Consider the following 15,876-nt stretch of genomic DNA (forward strand, 5'->3'; position numbering starts at 1 on the left):
ATGTTTGGTTTATTCTGAAGGATGTAAAAATATGACATAACCATTAAAATGTTTCTTTTTTTTACTGGGACAGTTATCGGACCAAATTGTTATCCCTTTTATCTCATCTGAAACATGTGTCTCCACCCATTTTATTAAGCATGAAGCTACTTCATTTCCTCGGCGACCAGCTACGCTCTCATCCCACATCATGCAAACACTTTTTTCATCTGTTACATCTTGTATTGTTAAGTTATATGTCCACAGCTTAAGAGAATAGAAGCTTTGGGAGTTATGTAGATCTGGTGTTGGTAGACATTTCTGGAGATCAATCATTATAACTTTTGTTTCTCGTAAATTTTCCCTCGACTTTTTTTTATCTTCAGATTTAAGTTTATATCTATAGTTGGTATCTGCAATATGCTTGTCATAGTCAGTTTGCGCGCTTTGCCGTAATTCAAGGGATTCCGCTTCACGGATATTAAGCTGAAGCTCATCGCATAGGTCACAATAAAGAAAGTTATATTCATAGTTAAATATCTCTGAATATAACCACTCCTTTGCAATGTTTTCGGCTCCAAGACCATTCTCCTGAGATTCTTTTAAATAAAGATTATACATCCTACTTATATTCAAATGATTGCCGTGATATTTCTTTTTTGTTTTTTTCCCGGGAATAGTGTGACTCGTAAGCTGGAAATTTCGAAATATGGGCTCGAACAGCGTTTCGAACCTCCTTTGAGATTTTGTTGACAGGTACGTGTTTTCCTCTTTTATAAGGTGTTACAATGCCTCCATCCTTTTTTTTTAATTGCAGTATCCACTGTTTGCTGAGAGATGCTCAGTGTATTTAAAAAAAACTTCTTGCAAACCTTTTCTTTTACTCCGCCTGTTTCAAAACTATAGTTATTAGTAAAATTTCTTTTTGCCGTCTTGGACCAGTTACCTCCCTACGTCTTTTTATTGGTATTTGAGAAACGTTGAATGCTATGTATTGCCTTCTCACATTTATTGTTTTTGATGGGCTCCAGAAATTCTTATGAATAATTTGGCGACGCTCCTGAGAAATTTTATTTCTACATCAGAGTTTGCAAGTATCACCACACGGTTCCTTAAGAGATTTCGATTTCATAATACGATTGCCACTGTCCGTTTTGTATTCCAATCCTGAATACCGTTTCCTTTTTGTTACATTTTTTTTCCAAATGTTCGGATCTCGTCTTCTTTTTGGGGTTAGTATTTTAGCTTGTACTTCGCATTGATCTAGTTCAGCATTAGATGCACCTTCGTGTTCATCTTGCTCAGCTTCATCATCAGACTCATCTTCTAATTCTAATGATGAATAATTAGGATCCGCCACATCGTCATCACTGTCAAAATCTAATAATTCTCGGTCTCGAGTTCTATGCGATTGATGCTCCTCATCATCTGCCGTTACATGTTTTTTTAATCTCCCTTCTGAATTATTCGAATCTGCGCTTAAACTAAATGCTGGTTGCGATGGAAGTACACATCCTATTTGGGAATCCCCGTTTTCACGACTGGTGTTTTCTGAAAAACAAGAGCATAAATTTAAGATAAATAGGATGAAATTATTGTATTGATTGGATATTATTGATGAAATATTAGTCAAAATTATTTAAGCTAGATAGTTTATAAAATTTAAGTGCTTTACAAACTTACCAGGTGTTTCCATTTTATTGAATCCTATCTCTAAATTCATTTGAAGGTTCTCTGGATATTCAGGTTTACACCCACTAGGAGGATCATCTTTTTTACCTTCGACAAATTCTGGAAAAATTATATTTCCTTTATAAAATACCTATCACTTTTTTTTTAATTTAACACAAATATGTTAAGTCCTAATTATTATGCTATTTAATGCTAGGGGTAAACTATGTTAAGTCCATTCTATGACTTAATTAATGCAAAAAAAAACTATTAACCCTCTAGCCAGCAGACCCGCCTTAAGGCAGGCTTTATCAAAATCTCATTTAGAGTTGCATTTTAAATTTTTTGGCCACATAGCGGCAATCCCGCCTTTGGGGTGGAATTTGTTTCCTGTCTGACGTACTTAGAACGGCTATTGGTTCCCGTGTTTTTTCAGTCGCGTATGTGCCGCCTTCGTAAATTTACAGAATAATTATTTCGCTATAAATGATATTTTCAAAAAATTTACAGGTGAGTTTATGTATGTTATATTTCTTAGTTATGCGTTGAAAAAAAAAGTAGTTCATGTTGTTTTTGCTATAAATCACTTATAACCTCAACCTGCCTAAAGGCGGATCGACCGGTTTGTGTGAAAATTATCTCATTCATACGAAATATTTATTTTCTTACTATTTTTGTTTTTTGTGGTTAGATATGACAACAAACAAGAAAGGACAGCCCGGGAAGGATCCCCGAGAGCCTGAATTATATGACTTATCTCAAGTGACTTCGGACGAAATGTTTGAACTTTTGGACAATGTAGATAATATAGGACCTGACACCGATATTGAAGATGGGTTGGAAGACGATTTTGACGATGATGATAGTCTTGCTGACCCAGATTTTTGTCTTGAAGATGAAATAAATCAATGCAACGATTTAACTTCTGAATCTTCTACGCCTGACGGCCAATTGTTGACATTAGATATTGAAACACCTGATACCTCACAGCCATCGACATCAGGGAATTATTCAACTGAATCACAAAAAATTTCTGTTGTTGCAAGAGTTTTATCCCCGTTGACTTCAGGTGAACCATCTACTTCATTACAACGACAGCAAAAACGACCACGTTCTCCTCTGCCAGAATTTGAAGATGGGGTGATGTTTCCGAGCCTAACACAGGTGGGTTTACGGGAAACCCAAGTGCACTTTTAGCACAGTCAAAAGAATGCAAAGAAATAATTTGGCGTAAACAGCATTTGCAGCTGCATAAAAATGAAGTGGTATTCCGTGGAAGCACAGAGCTTCCACTACACTTTCAGGATTTAAAAACTCCATATCAATGCTTCGCCTATTTTTTACACAAGAGTTTCTTAAAAATATTGCAGAACAAACAAATTTATATGCTCGACAGTACGACATCAAGACAACATTTCTTACCAATGCTGCTGAGATCCGGAAGTACATTGGCATCTTGATATTTATGTCGATATATCGTTATCCAAATGCGACAGAATACTGGGGTCGTTATTCATTTGAACCAGTTCGTACGGCAATGACATCCATACGATTCTTTATGATTCGTAAGTATCTTCACTTCAACGATAAATCAAAAGCAAAAAAAGGGATCAACCTGGGTTTGATCCATTATATAAAGTCCAACCGATAGTGAAACATTTAAATGAACGATTTCAAACAGTTCCAAAATTACCTCGTTTATGCGTAGATGAGCAAATGTGCGCGACTAAAATGAAACGCAGTTCATTGCGACAATACATACCGGCAAAGCCCCATAAATGGGGGTTCAAATTATTTGTTCTATGTGACAGCAATGGTTATTCTTACGCCTTCGAAATCTTTACTGGCGCAGGGAGCAATGTTATTTTGCCCAATACGCCTAATCTGGGAGCAGCAGCAAATGTTGTCGTCCGGCTATCTCAAACAATACCTGATTTTGTCAATCATATTTTATATTTTGACAATTTTTATACGACACTGCCACTACTTATTTATCTTAGAAGCCGAGGCATTTATTCATTGGAGACAATTCGTTTTGGTCGTATTCCTAATTGTAAATTGCCTAGAGAAAAAGATAAACAGCTTGCTACAGCAGATAAGGGATTTTCTGTTGAGTATGTGGGAAATGCGCATGGTGTAGATTTGAGAACTGTATTGTGGAAGGACAACAAAAATGTGCGTTTGGCTTCTACATACGTCGGGGTACTACCCTTTAAAAGTGCTCTTCAAGATAAACAACCATCAAAGGCAACAAGATATGATCGGTCTGCAAAAAAGTACGTGCGAATTGAATGCCCCACCATCATACGTGAATATAATTATCACATGGGCGGAGTTGATCTAATGGATGGATTACTTGGAAGGTACCATATTCGCCTAAAGACTAATGGCTGTGGTCAACGCATATCTGCTACACAAACGGATTCATAAAGAATCGCCGCCTTTACCAGTGTTTCGAGCACAAGTAGCTGCCGCACTATGCGTTAACGAAGCTGTCAGAAAACGTCCTGGCAGGCCTTCAACTGCTTCGAAGCAGGAAGAAATGCAACCTGCAAAAAAATCTAAGACATATATCCCCGAGCCAGATATCCGATTTGATGGTTTGAACCACATGCCCGACCTTTTGGATAGATCCGGTAAAAGGATGTGTAAAAACAAAGGATGTAAAGCTGAAACTTAGTTCTTTTGCAATAAATGCAATTTAAATTTGTGCCTTTCCTCAACTAAAAAGTGTTTTCAAGACTTTCATACACAATAAAGCATTACACTAACCTTTTTTTTTTGTATTGAGGCACAAAACATACATTTCAAGTTTAATTTCGCTTTTTTTACCCTGACTATTTTTGTCCCTTTAGTCGGCAGGTCTGCCTTAAGACTGGGGGAGGTTTTTTCATCCCCAAAGCTTTAAAGGTTTATTATAAACTTTTTTTAAGCCTCGAATTAATTTTTATGTTATGAATTTACCCGCCTATGATTTTTTTTTATAAAATAAAAATTGGCCCTTTAGAGGGTTAATTAGGATAATACGTTATTTAGTTTGTTAAAATAATAGGTGCCTTCTTTAGTAACAAGTATTTTTTACGTACCTGATTTTCTTATTCTGTTTGGACCTTGGTGATTTTCATCCTTTCCAGGTACTTCATCAGGTATCACCGTACCTAATATTTTAGCGGTCCTAGAAGACCACGGTGTCGTCGAAGTTGACGGTGTCGATGACATTACTACCTTCCTCAAAAAATACACCTTATAACAATTATACCAATTATACCAATTATACAATTATACCAATTATACCACCTTAAAACAATTTTAATCAAACAGTAATTTTTAGCACTCCCGAAAAAAATGTTTATTCACGGACTTAATACATTAGACTAAATACGAAATCCCAAGCCAAATAAGGTTAATGCGACTTCGTTGTTTGGGTTTGTGCGCTATGAGGACTTAAAATTTTTTTAAATTGGCTATTTACAGTAATTTTTAAGATATGTTAAATCTAAAAATATCAAAAGATGCGGGGCATAATGTTATGTGATTTAACATATTAACCCCTTCCGCTCTAGGCCATTTTTCGAAGTAGGTAGTTATACACCAGGAAAAAAATTATTAAAAAATAAATTTAAGTTTCGATGTAGAATAGAACAGTAATTTATCTAAGAATGCCAGAAAATTTGTTTAAAACAATTTAAATTTCTATAACAATTTGTGGTGTCTACCAGAATATCCACATAAGGATATATGGATGTACCAGTATATCCACACTTGGATACTAATAAAATTTGACGATATCTATTGTTTTATTTATAAAGTCATGGCAAATGTTATAAAATAAAACATATAAAGAGAAAGTACAAAATTTATTTAATATTACATTTAGTACAAAGCAAAAAAGGAACATTATTTTTTTATTTATGAAAACTTTCAAAATATTCTGATGAGCAAAGTCCAGGTTTGTCCGGGCAAGCAATGCAACATTTTCTCGTTAGTTTCCGCACTCCACGTCTTTTACAAATTACGCAAACTTTTCGTAGAGCTCTCAACTTCTCTTGGAAAATCAGCCATGGCATGCAACGGTTTCTTACATCAAGTGGTAGATTGATTTTTTTTATCATCCATTTCTTTATAACCTTTGCTATATTTCAAAAGTATACCCCGGCAGCAAAGTTTTGTATATTTATACATTAAAACTTTGTTTTGATGTGCTTGGCTGTAAAATACTCAATAACATTAGATGTAGAAGGTGCAAACCTATTTTGGTAAACCAAGTGTAGGATTTCCGCAAAGGACTGTATGGTTCAATATCTTGGTCTACCGCATCAACTGATCCCATATTCTGATTATAAAATTCAATATTTTTCGGTTTGTTGTAATAGATAACATTTCCTCCCACAACATATTGTTCTTTTTCACAAAATCCTGCAGTATGTTTACTGGTAAGTAGATAAGCGTCTTTCTTGTCCTTGTAGCGAACTAGAAGAAGCATATCCTTGCGAACAAAACATGATTGTTGCCTCTCTAAAGGAACCAATGTCAATTCTTTTGGAACACCCCTATTTAATCGAATTGTGCTGGTAAGAAAAGTGTTTTTTGTCAATAAAAACTCACAAAGGCGAACTGATGTGTACCAATTATCGACAATCACTTCACGATTACTGTTCAAGAGGTTTTGACAAAGGTAAACCACTATTTTTTCGGAAAAGAAAAGGTTCTCTGTTCCTGGAATGTGCGATATGTCATATATATCTTTGCCAATATATATACAAAAATTCCATGTATATCCTCGAAGTTCAGGTTTACTGGGACATAACGAAAATATTTTGATTCCAAATCGACTTCTTTTGGATTTTATATATTGGCGAAAATGGAGTCGGCCCTTATAAAACATAAGTTGCTCATCTATTGCGAAAACCGAACCTGGGTCTACTAAGTCTTGACAGTTTTCTTTAATAAGTGCCATAAAAATGCCTAATCTGCTAAGCGGTGCATTAGCTTTGGCAAGTTCTGGGAGTGAAAATCTAAGGAATTTAAGAATTGTTAAAAAGCGATTTCGGCTCATAACAGATTTATGAAACACTGGAGGACCAGTGCATATATCATATTTACTCCAATAATCTGAAATTTGCACACACTTGGTCAATCCAGTAAGAAAAAACAGCGCTATAAATACATACATTTCTTCTGTTTCGACTGTTTTATAATTTAAACCAAAAACTTTCATAGCGTTATGTGGATTATTATTAAAATATATATTGGCTCTTTGATCGGTCCACTCGCATAGCTTCTTTACAATACTTCTACTTACAAACGATTCAAAACAATTTACAGCTTCCATGCACTCTTGAAAGTCAATTGCTGGGTGAAAGTCATAGTCAAAGCGAAATTCGGGTATATTACTTGGCAGCTTATCCTCAAATGGATTCGTTACAGTCGTCCAGCCGCTCATCTGAACACCGTCAATTATTTCTTCTTCATCCTCTGATGAGTAGTCGGTTTCCGAGTAGCTCTCGAAGTCACTAGACAGTTCATAGCTCACATCACTTTCATTCTCGTAGTCTGAATCCATTTTGACTAATAACGAGTATAAAACGAAAATTATGCGTACGTAATAGCATGAAAAATACGTGATGCGCTCTGTGTGAACCCCAAAAGTACACTAAATAAATATCTTGCCTGTGCGTTAGATTCCCACCAGAGTGAAAGTTGACCTTGAAACATTTACATTATTCTAGAAATTGCAAAAACAAAGACTAAACATGATATCCCCATATGGATATACATGTCCTACCGCGATGAAAAATAAACTACAGAGGCCTACACCACTTTTACATAGTGCGTTAATGTCCCCTATATGAATATCCATATGTGGATATCGTGGTAAATATTGCCATATCTAAAAATATCCATACGTGGATACGATGGAGTGGAAGAGGTTAAGGTTGATTTTTGTTAATTTGGTACCAGTTTCTAATTTAGTAATTTATTATTCCAATTCCAGTAATTTAATATTTTTTATTTAAAAGGTTTAGACCACTTAAATTACATTATTGTAAATAGGTTTTAGAACCACATAATTTTAAGAGTACTGTTTTTTTGTAAATATTTTTTTTCGTAAGGAATTTCATAAATTTGGAAAAAATGTGAAATTCCATATTCGTTTAAATAGTAAAAGTATTAATAAGGTAGAGTAAAGAAACTTTAATCAAGATATGATACGGAGATAGAACAAGAACCCAAAAGGATATGGACTTATTCAGAAACATGTATCCTAATTTACCACCCATATAGCAAGGTACTGGAAGCAAAATTTAAAATCAGTCAAAAATAAAGGCTTAAGTTATTTCTTAGTTTAATTATTTGTTTTACATATTATAAAAAAGAGTCAAAAAATTAAAAGGATTTAAAAGTCACATATTATTTTCAGAAGTATCAAAATTATCTTACATAGTTTAAGTTGATTAAATTATTACACAAATTTTTTTTGTCCAAAATTTATTGACACACCTTTCTTCTAAATAGAGAGAAACTTTGATTTTTTTTAAATGTATGGGCAACCAATTAAATATCCTCAGAGCAGAACACAGTAGAGAACGTTGCGTTGATATTTTACATACAAAAACCGTTTGATAAGAATATCGTGAGACATCGTTTGAAAGACCTTAGAAAGGTCAACAAAGATGCATAGGCTGCATTTATTTGAATTTAGAGCGTCAGTTATTAGCGTTAATACTGTTTCTTAGAAAGAGCATCAAATTTATTGAAAAACTGGATAATTCTTCCTTTTAATACTTTCTCAAATACTTTTGAAAACACATAAAGCAAAAATACTAGTCTGAAAGTTATTATTTGGTCTGTCTGTCCCGATCTAAATAAAGGTTTAATTTTTTTTTAAAACATATGTTTATTATAAAAGTCAGTGATTTAATTATTTCATTTTTTATTTCTTTTATAGTCTCAGTTTTTCACAGTCAACCAGGCGATTTTTTGTTTTTCAAATAAATACACACTGCCTTCTATTTCTTTTTCTTCAACTTGTGTGCGTAGGTTTTTTTAAGTACAGTAATGCCTATTAAATTCATTACTTATATCTGTTTTGTTCAGAACTAATGACTAAACAAAATAACTTTGTTCATAATTTTGTTCTCTTTGCTCTTAAATAAAATGTTTTTTTTTAAACTTTTGTAAGATGTCTTATATCATTTTTACAACTATATATAATTAGTTTTTAGTCTGTCATTGTCTGTAAGATTTTCAATGGGTTGACTATATAACCGAAGTTTTTTTTGTATTAACTATAAAAGGCCTTTGAAGGCCTAACTATAAAAGGCCTTTAAAGTTATTTCTGTTCTTGCCGTTAAAGTTTTTTTTTATTTTATTTTCGTGTTATTTTTACTATATTTATTTACAACTATTTAAATTTCGCGCCAATATTATGAACTCTACTTCACTGAACTGACAACTAAGAACTCTCGGCGATGCAGCTTCTTATATACTCGGCAAAACGCTATTCCGGAAGATTTTCGCTAACCCTCGAGACGTCGTGCGGTGAACCGCTTTTGTCATTCCAGAATGGCGGAGAATCAGCGGGGTGGCGTTTCTCGGGGTTACAATATTAATAATTCTCTGAACAAATAAAGTAATGGCCCTATTTTTGTCTATGTCATTATAAACATTTAGCGACGTTTCTTGTTTAAGATCTAGTTTGTGCCATCAGTCTTGTTACTTTATTTATATAAGCAATGAGATTTACGGCAACAAGAAGATTCTGGTATTCTCCAGCAAACTCTGATCCACTAAATAAATTTATAATAATATCTGCAACTAATATGTGGAAACTACTTTTTTTGGTAATTAAATAGTCATATAAGCTCTGATTAAAATCATTTTCATTTACTGTTAGTGACTTATAAATAGCTAAAAGACAGATCTTTTTTTTGTTATTTATAATTATTTCTAACCCGTATATATTTTTAATGTTGCAGACTGCTGATATTCACAATAAAAATATTTTGCGTGCTAAAATAATAAATTTTTTAAATTCTAATATTAACTCAAATTCTAATAAATCTAATTTTAATAATAAACATCTAACTTCTCTTAAAAATAAAATAAAGAATCACGATTTAATCCTTTTGAAAGCTGACAAGGGTAATTGCCTGATTATACTTAAGAGGGATGATTACATAGAGAAGGTTTTGGATTTTTTGGGTTCGGGTGACTTTGTTAATGTAAACAAAGATCCTACTAGCTCTTTTTTCTCCAAGGTTAAACAAACCCTTGATAGGTGTAATCTGACTTTAGAATTTCTTCATACTAGGAAAGAAAAATTATACCCTATGAATCCCAGAACTCCTCTCGTTCCTTCCTAAAATCCATAAACCCAATCTCCCTATTAGGCCAGTAGTATCGTTTGTAAACTCACCTTGTTACAACTTGTCAGCCTGGTTAAATACCACACTCAGAGATGTAACTGGTTTCAGAAGTACTTATTCCACAAAAAATTCAGAAGAGTTGACAAATTTTTTAAAAAATATCTGCATACCAGAGGGTTCAAAACTAATTTCTCTGGACGTTAAGAACTTATTTCCAAGCATTCCATCTGGTGATTGCCTTGATCTAGTCAGGTCCCTTTTGCTTAACTCACCGCTTGACCTTGACAGATTTATTGTTGATGATCTTTTAACACTCCTCAAGCTAGTACTTGATCAGAATTTTTTCGTTTTCAACAACAGGTTTTTTAAACAAGTTACTGGACTAGCAATGGGGTCTTGCCTCTCTCCTCTTCTCAGTGAGATTTTTATGCACCATTTGGAGAAAAGGATTGTCAATGGGAAGTTTTCTCACTGTATATAGAAGATACGTGGATGATATTTTTGTGGTATGGAATGGAAATGATCTAGAATTGGCGGATTTCCTCATTTCTATAAACTCTCTTCACGCAAATATCTCGTTTACCATTGAAGAAGAAAGAGATGGAAAGTTACCTTTTCTGGATGTGCTTATTTCAAAAAATACCAACAAACTTGAATTTGAGATCTACCGCAAACCCACCACTGCGGAAAATGTCATCCAATACTCCTCAAACTCCCCTTATTCCTACAAATTTGCCTCTTTTAATTCCCTTTTCTATCGCCTTTTCAACATCCCCCTTTCTAGAGAAGCTTTCCTTGATGAACTAAATATATTTAAACATATTGCTTTTAATAATGGTTTGCCACTTGATATAATTAATCGCCTTTATTCTAAATTCTATAATAAATACAAACTTACTTACAACTTAATCCATCTTAATAATGAAAATAGTCACCTTTTTAGATCAATGTCATTTTTTGGAAATATTTCTTTTCAGCTTGCAAAGTTTTTCAAGTCTACAAATCTTACAATTGCTTTTAAAACTACAAACAGTTTAAAAAGTCAGCTAGTTAGTACAATAGATAAGGCAGATTTCTTTTCAAAATCAGGGGTATATTCATTAAGATGTAATTACTGTAATGCCATTTACATAGGGCAATCGAGGAGAAAAATTTCCACCAGAATAAAGGAACATACAAGTTTGGTGGACAGGTATAGGGATACTGATATGATTGAAACTAAATCGGCGTTTGCAAATCATTTATTGGCCTCTTCACATGGTTTTTCTTTAACTCAGGGAGCGGATATTTTGCATGAGTGCTCAAAAGGCAAAAAACTGGACTTGTTAGAAAAAATGGAAATAACTAAAGCTAAGAAGAGCCCTGTCCTTGTGTGTGTGAACGATATTTGCACGTTTGAACCTCACCTCATTTATAACAACCTCTCTTAAAAATCTTTTCCTTTTCGATTTTAGATATTTTTAGTTTTTATTGTTAAGATTGTTTACTTATATTCACACTTATTAGTACAGTTCGGATTGTTCCCCATGTTTGATTATGTTGCTTGGTGGCCTATGGGTTAGACGCGCGCCTGTGAATCTAAAGGTTGCTGGATCGTTCCCCACTGGTGACATTTTACATTTTTATTTTTTTAGGCATACATTTTTACTTATGGTGGGAATTGTTAACTTAACATAGCTTTTCTTTTGTTGTTAGTTGTAATGTGATCTGTGTAGATCTAGGTAATGAGTTTTATCATAATTTATAAGCGTTCCTTTTGTGAAAAATATCTTAATGTATTTTTTAGGCCTGATGATGCTCCATTGGGAGCGAAACACGTGTAGCTTTTAAAAAATTATATGGATTTGATGAGACCGTGACTTTGTGTCCTTACCTTTGTTTTGTTTTCGTTTGGTCTCTTAGAGAAAAATGGATGATACGTTTCTATTTTTAATGTCTCCTGAGTTTAGTGGATATTTTTTTATGGCAAAAGATGCGAAGTAATAAATAAAACAAAACCTTAAGTAATAAATAATTTTATTTAAAGAACACGCATATAACAAAAAGGTCATTTTTGTAGTTTCAGTTAAAAAAATAACAAAAATTACTCACAAGACAAGTCACAGGGTCTCATAACAGTTATAAAATAGGTAGCTAACAAGATTTTGATTAAAAAAATAAATAAATTTGAGTATTACTTTACATAAATCTACATCCATTATATACATCATAATAAAAAAAAGTCTACTGGCTAATGTTTAGACTCAACTTATTCTTGCATATTTCATGATACATATCACATAATTATAATATGTTTCAAAACGACTGTTCATGCGCCACATTTTATACGATGGTTTTTTACATTAATTAGTTGATTTAAATTACCTACTCAAGATCAACGCATCAATATTTTACTTAGATGGACATTTAATCAGGTTAACTAACCTACTCGCAAATTTCCAAAGAAATACCATATCATAAGACATCGTAAACTTTTGCATCATTATTGTTAAATAAATATATAAGTGTTTTTAAAATAACATACTAATAATGAATAATCTCAAGAAGTCCAATTAATAAATTAAAGCAATAAATAAGAATAAATAAAATGGTCATGCTACGATATCAGCATAAGTAATGCTGATAACGAGCATAAGATAAAATAGTTCTTCCTGACCAAAAGAGTGCATCAATCAAAATGGTCATCGAAAAAGTACCCTCATCACCTGCTAAACCTAAACATCTTTGGAACCTTCAATTTTTCGCGCTTTAACCTTGACAGGATCATTAATTATTTGCAACCTTCACAAAATCTGAATTATCGTATGTCAATGGACTAACAAATGTTGTCGCTAGGCCTTTTCTATCGATAGCACGCACTCTTACAAATAAGAAGGCAGCAACTAAACTAGCTACAATTAAGACTAGCAACAGCATTACAAGCCCCGCTACAAAACTAGGAACTGACATGCATATTGTTTCTGGATCTTGCGATGAAGCAGATTGAATCACAACAGTTTCATTGTTTTGTGCTGCATTAAGTGCGAAGTTTACATCACCTGGGGCAACAACTTGGATTGTTCTACTAGTATTTACATCGGTCATTTCCTGAGTTTCTCGTTTATAAACATGACTAACCACAACATTCATGACATTTGGGCTTCGTCTTCTACGCCTAACACCTTGTAATTCTGCAGGAAGATTTTCTACAGATCGAGGACGACCTCCTAATGTCGCCAAATTACCTTCGATTTCATCATTTACATTGGTGCCTTTTCTTTTTACTGTATTATACAAATTATGTAGACCAGGTGGCGGAGGTGGTGGTAAATGTATTTCGTTACTACTTTGGGCGCTGGTCTGAGGAGCAGGAGATGAAAGATTTGGCGGATTGGACGTCGAAGATGATGAAGTCTGAGCTTGTGGAGCAGGAACGATATCTGCATTAGGCTCAGAATATGATCCAGTAGGTCCAGATGGGTGCCTTGGATCAGGGAATGCGGGTGGTAGGCCATACTCGTTAGAAGGAGGAGGTCCGTATTCAGCACCAATATTTCCATGAGCATAATCACCTCCAATAGTGTTTCCAGCCAAAGCTGGTGTGCCATATTCCAAACCTAGACCATGTCCACCGCACTTGGGCTCTGGACAATTGTATCTACATACTTGAATGACACATTGGAAGTGAACGTTCATGGAATCGGGGAATTTAAACGCCTGGAAGTAGGCAAATGATACGACTGAGGCAGAAGGTCCAAAGTTCTTAATCTTTTGGAATTTACTCATGATTTTCGGTCTGACAACGCAACCGTATTGATCTACCAGTTGTATTGGAGCACGTTTTCCATCATGAGCTACGCAGTTGCGAACAAGCATATCAAATTTGTTTTCATCATCTTTTATGGCAAGCACCATTGTCATAGTTTGGCCAATTTTTACAATTCCTGAAACCTCTGAAGCCCACGGACCTTTTCCTACCTGGATCTGCATCCAGCATTGTAAATTATCCCCGAGGAAATTGGCTGTAACAGCATGCAACATGTCAACTTGGAATGGTCGGAAAGTAACTGCTTTTTCGTAAAAATCGTACCAAGTACATCTAAGTTTCCTTGCTTGATCCCAGACTTCTTGAACGTAAGGATCGTATTGGATAATAATGGTATTCTCCACATAGCTACCACTCGGAGTAGGTCCACCATAACTACCAGCGTTATGGTTAGCTGACGAAGACATACCACAACTGTTCAGGAAGATTTCAAATGTCGCGCTTAGGTGCCCTGTGCCTGGTTTAAGATGAACGCAATGAGAATCACTGTAGAATCCTTTTGAGAAAATCATTCCATAAAACGGCCTGTCGAACTCAATATTGACACGCATATGTGTTTTCTCGCACTGGACTTGTAAATGTTTGATTTGAGGCATATCGGGTGTTGCTAGGGGCCAAGGATCATCATCGCCACCACCACCTCCTCCTCCTCCACCCGCTCCTCCAAGAGAGGCGAGGGACTGAGGTGCATAACCAGGACCTGAGAGGGGTGGTCCATATACGGCTCTGTGCTCCAAAGGTAAGGATGCTGAGTCGGTTAGAGGAGCGTCACAATTAATTCTCTAAAATTAAAAAGAATACATGTAATTAAATTAGATAAGCCCTTTTCATTAAAAATTTTTCACAAAAAATACTTTATATTAGGAAATACCAGAATTTCATTCAAAAGATTGCGCGATATCCTCCAATAATATATACCATGAATGTGATTTGAAAAGAAAAACTTTAAGAGAAACTCTCAGTTGGTATTTCTGAATTCCCAACATGCACTTACAGTGAGGACGTGTTTAGAATCATTGATCAAGAAGAATTAGGTAGCACCATTTTTATTTAATATCTATGCAGAAATTTAAACTATATTTACATAGTGGGTGTAAAGTCATTGTAGTAGATGAATGGGATACCTTAACCTTCGAGATAATAAGAATATTCATGTCTGTAGTATTTAAAAGGTATGGTGCTGTGGATAATACATACAATACATAACATAGTACAAAGAAAACACTGTTTTAAAACAGAACATTTTTGTTACACCTGAAGACCTATATTGCAATTACTGTTACTCATTCAAGGAAATATCGTAGGAAAACGATGGACTTGGCATAAACAGTTTCTTGGTTGCGATTATTGGAGAACAATTGCTAAGAAAAAGAGATTCTACAATATATTTAATGTGGTAATATTCGAAAATATCATTTTGCACTTTTACAACTTTAGAATGAACTTGCTCTACAACTTGTAACAGCTGAGAGGATCTCAGTAGGAACACCATAAAGTTGAGAGTTACTAACCACGGTAGCATTCAACGAAATTCACCTAATATAACTCCAGCGTATAGAATTTAATAGACTCATTTTAATGTGTTTTAACAGAAGGGATAATCTTCAAGTCATCAACAAATCACTTAACTACAACTAATGTAGGCCCAAGTCAATTCTGAAGATCACTCCGCTGACAGATTAAAACAATGTATCCCTGTATTCCAGCAAGAATAGTTTGATGACAATGACATTCAAAGAAATTTACTTAATTTAACTCCAGCTCAAATTTGATAGACTGTTTTTTTTTAAGCTGTTGAATCATCATGTATTTTCATAGAAGAGAAAATTTTCAAGTAATTTCTAAATCACTCCACTACAACTGTAGACGTTCAATTTTAAAAATGTCGTTTATTGGATGCTAAAGGGAACTGCTAAGCAATATATATTTTTGGAAGAAACCGAGTACCAAAAATTGCTATTCAAGAAAAGGTCATGAGAAGGTTCCTTGGTTGCGTAGATGTGCTTCAAAGGAAAGAAAGTTGTTGTAAACGACTGCAGATAGGCACAGATA

At 34.3% G+C, this 15,876-nt stretch overlaps 1 protein-coding gene and 1 long non-coding RNA gene across 4 annotated transcripts in view; both read right to left on the reverse strand.

Annotated features, from left to right (window-relative positions):
* Positions 1-1,303: 1,303 nt before the first annotated feature.
* On the reverse strand, positions 1,304-4,863 carry LOC126748305 (uncharacterized). Its single transcript, XR_007664691.1, has 3 exons — positions 4,737-4,863; positions 1,663-1,770; positions 1,304-1,530 (listed from the first exon to the last, which is right to left on the reverse strand). It is a non-coding gene; the product is annotated as an uncharacterized LOC126748305 (long non-coding RNA).
* A 7,155-nt stretch (positions 4,864-12,018) lies between these two features.
* The window catches only part of LOC126748297 (uncharacterized), a 42,496-nt gene continuing 38,638 nt past the window's right edge, over positions 12,019-15,876 (reverse strand). For all 3 annotated transcript variants that reach the window (XM_050457425.1, XM_050457424.1, XM_050457426.1), the window contains one exon: positions 12,019-14,606. In XM_050457425.1, coding sequence (XP_050313382.1) covers positions 12,786-14,606 — 1,821 coding nt within the window. In that variant the 3' untranslated portion in view covers positions 12,019-12,785. The remainder of the gene's footprint in view (positions 14,607-15,876) is intronic.

Source organism: Anthonomus grandis, chromosome 22 (genome assembly GCF_022605725.1).
Source record: "Anthonomus grandis grandis chromosome 22, icAntGran1.3, whole genome shotgun sequence".
Classification (NCBI taxonomy): domain Eukaryota; kingdom Metazoa; phylum Arthropoda; class Insecta; order Coleoptera; family Curculionidae; genus Anthonomus; species Anthonomus grandis.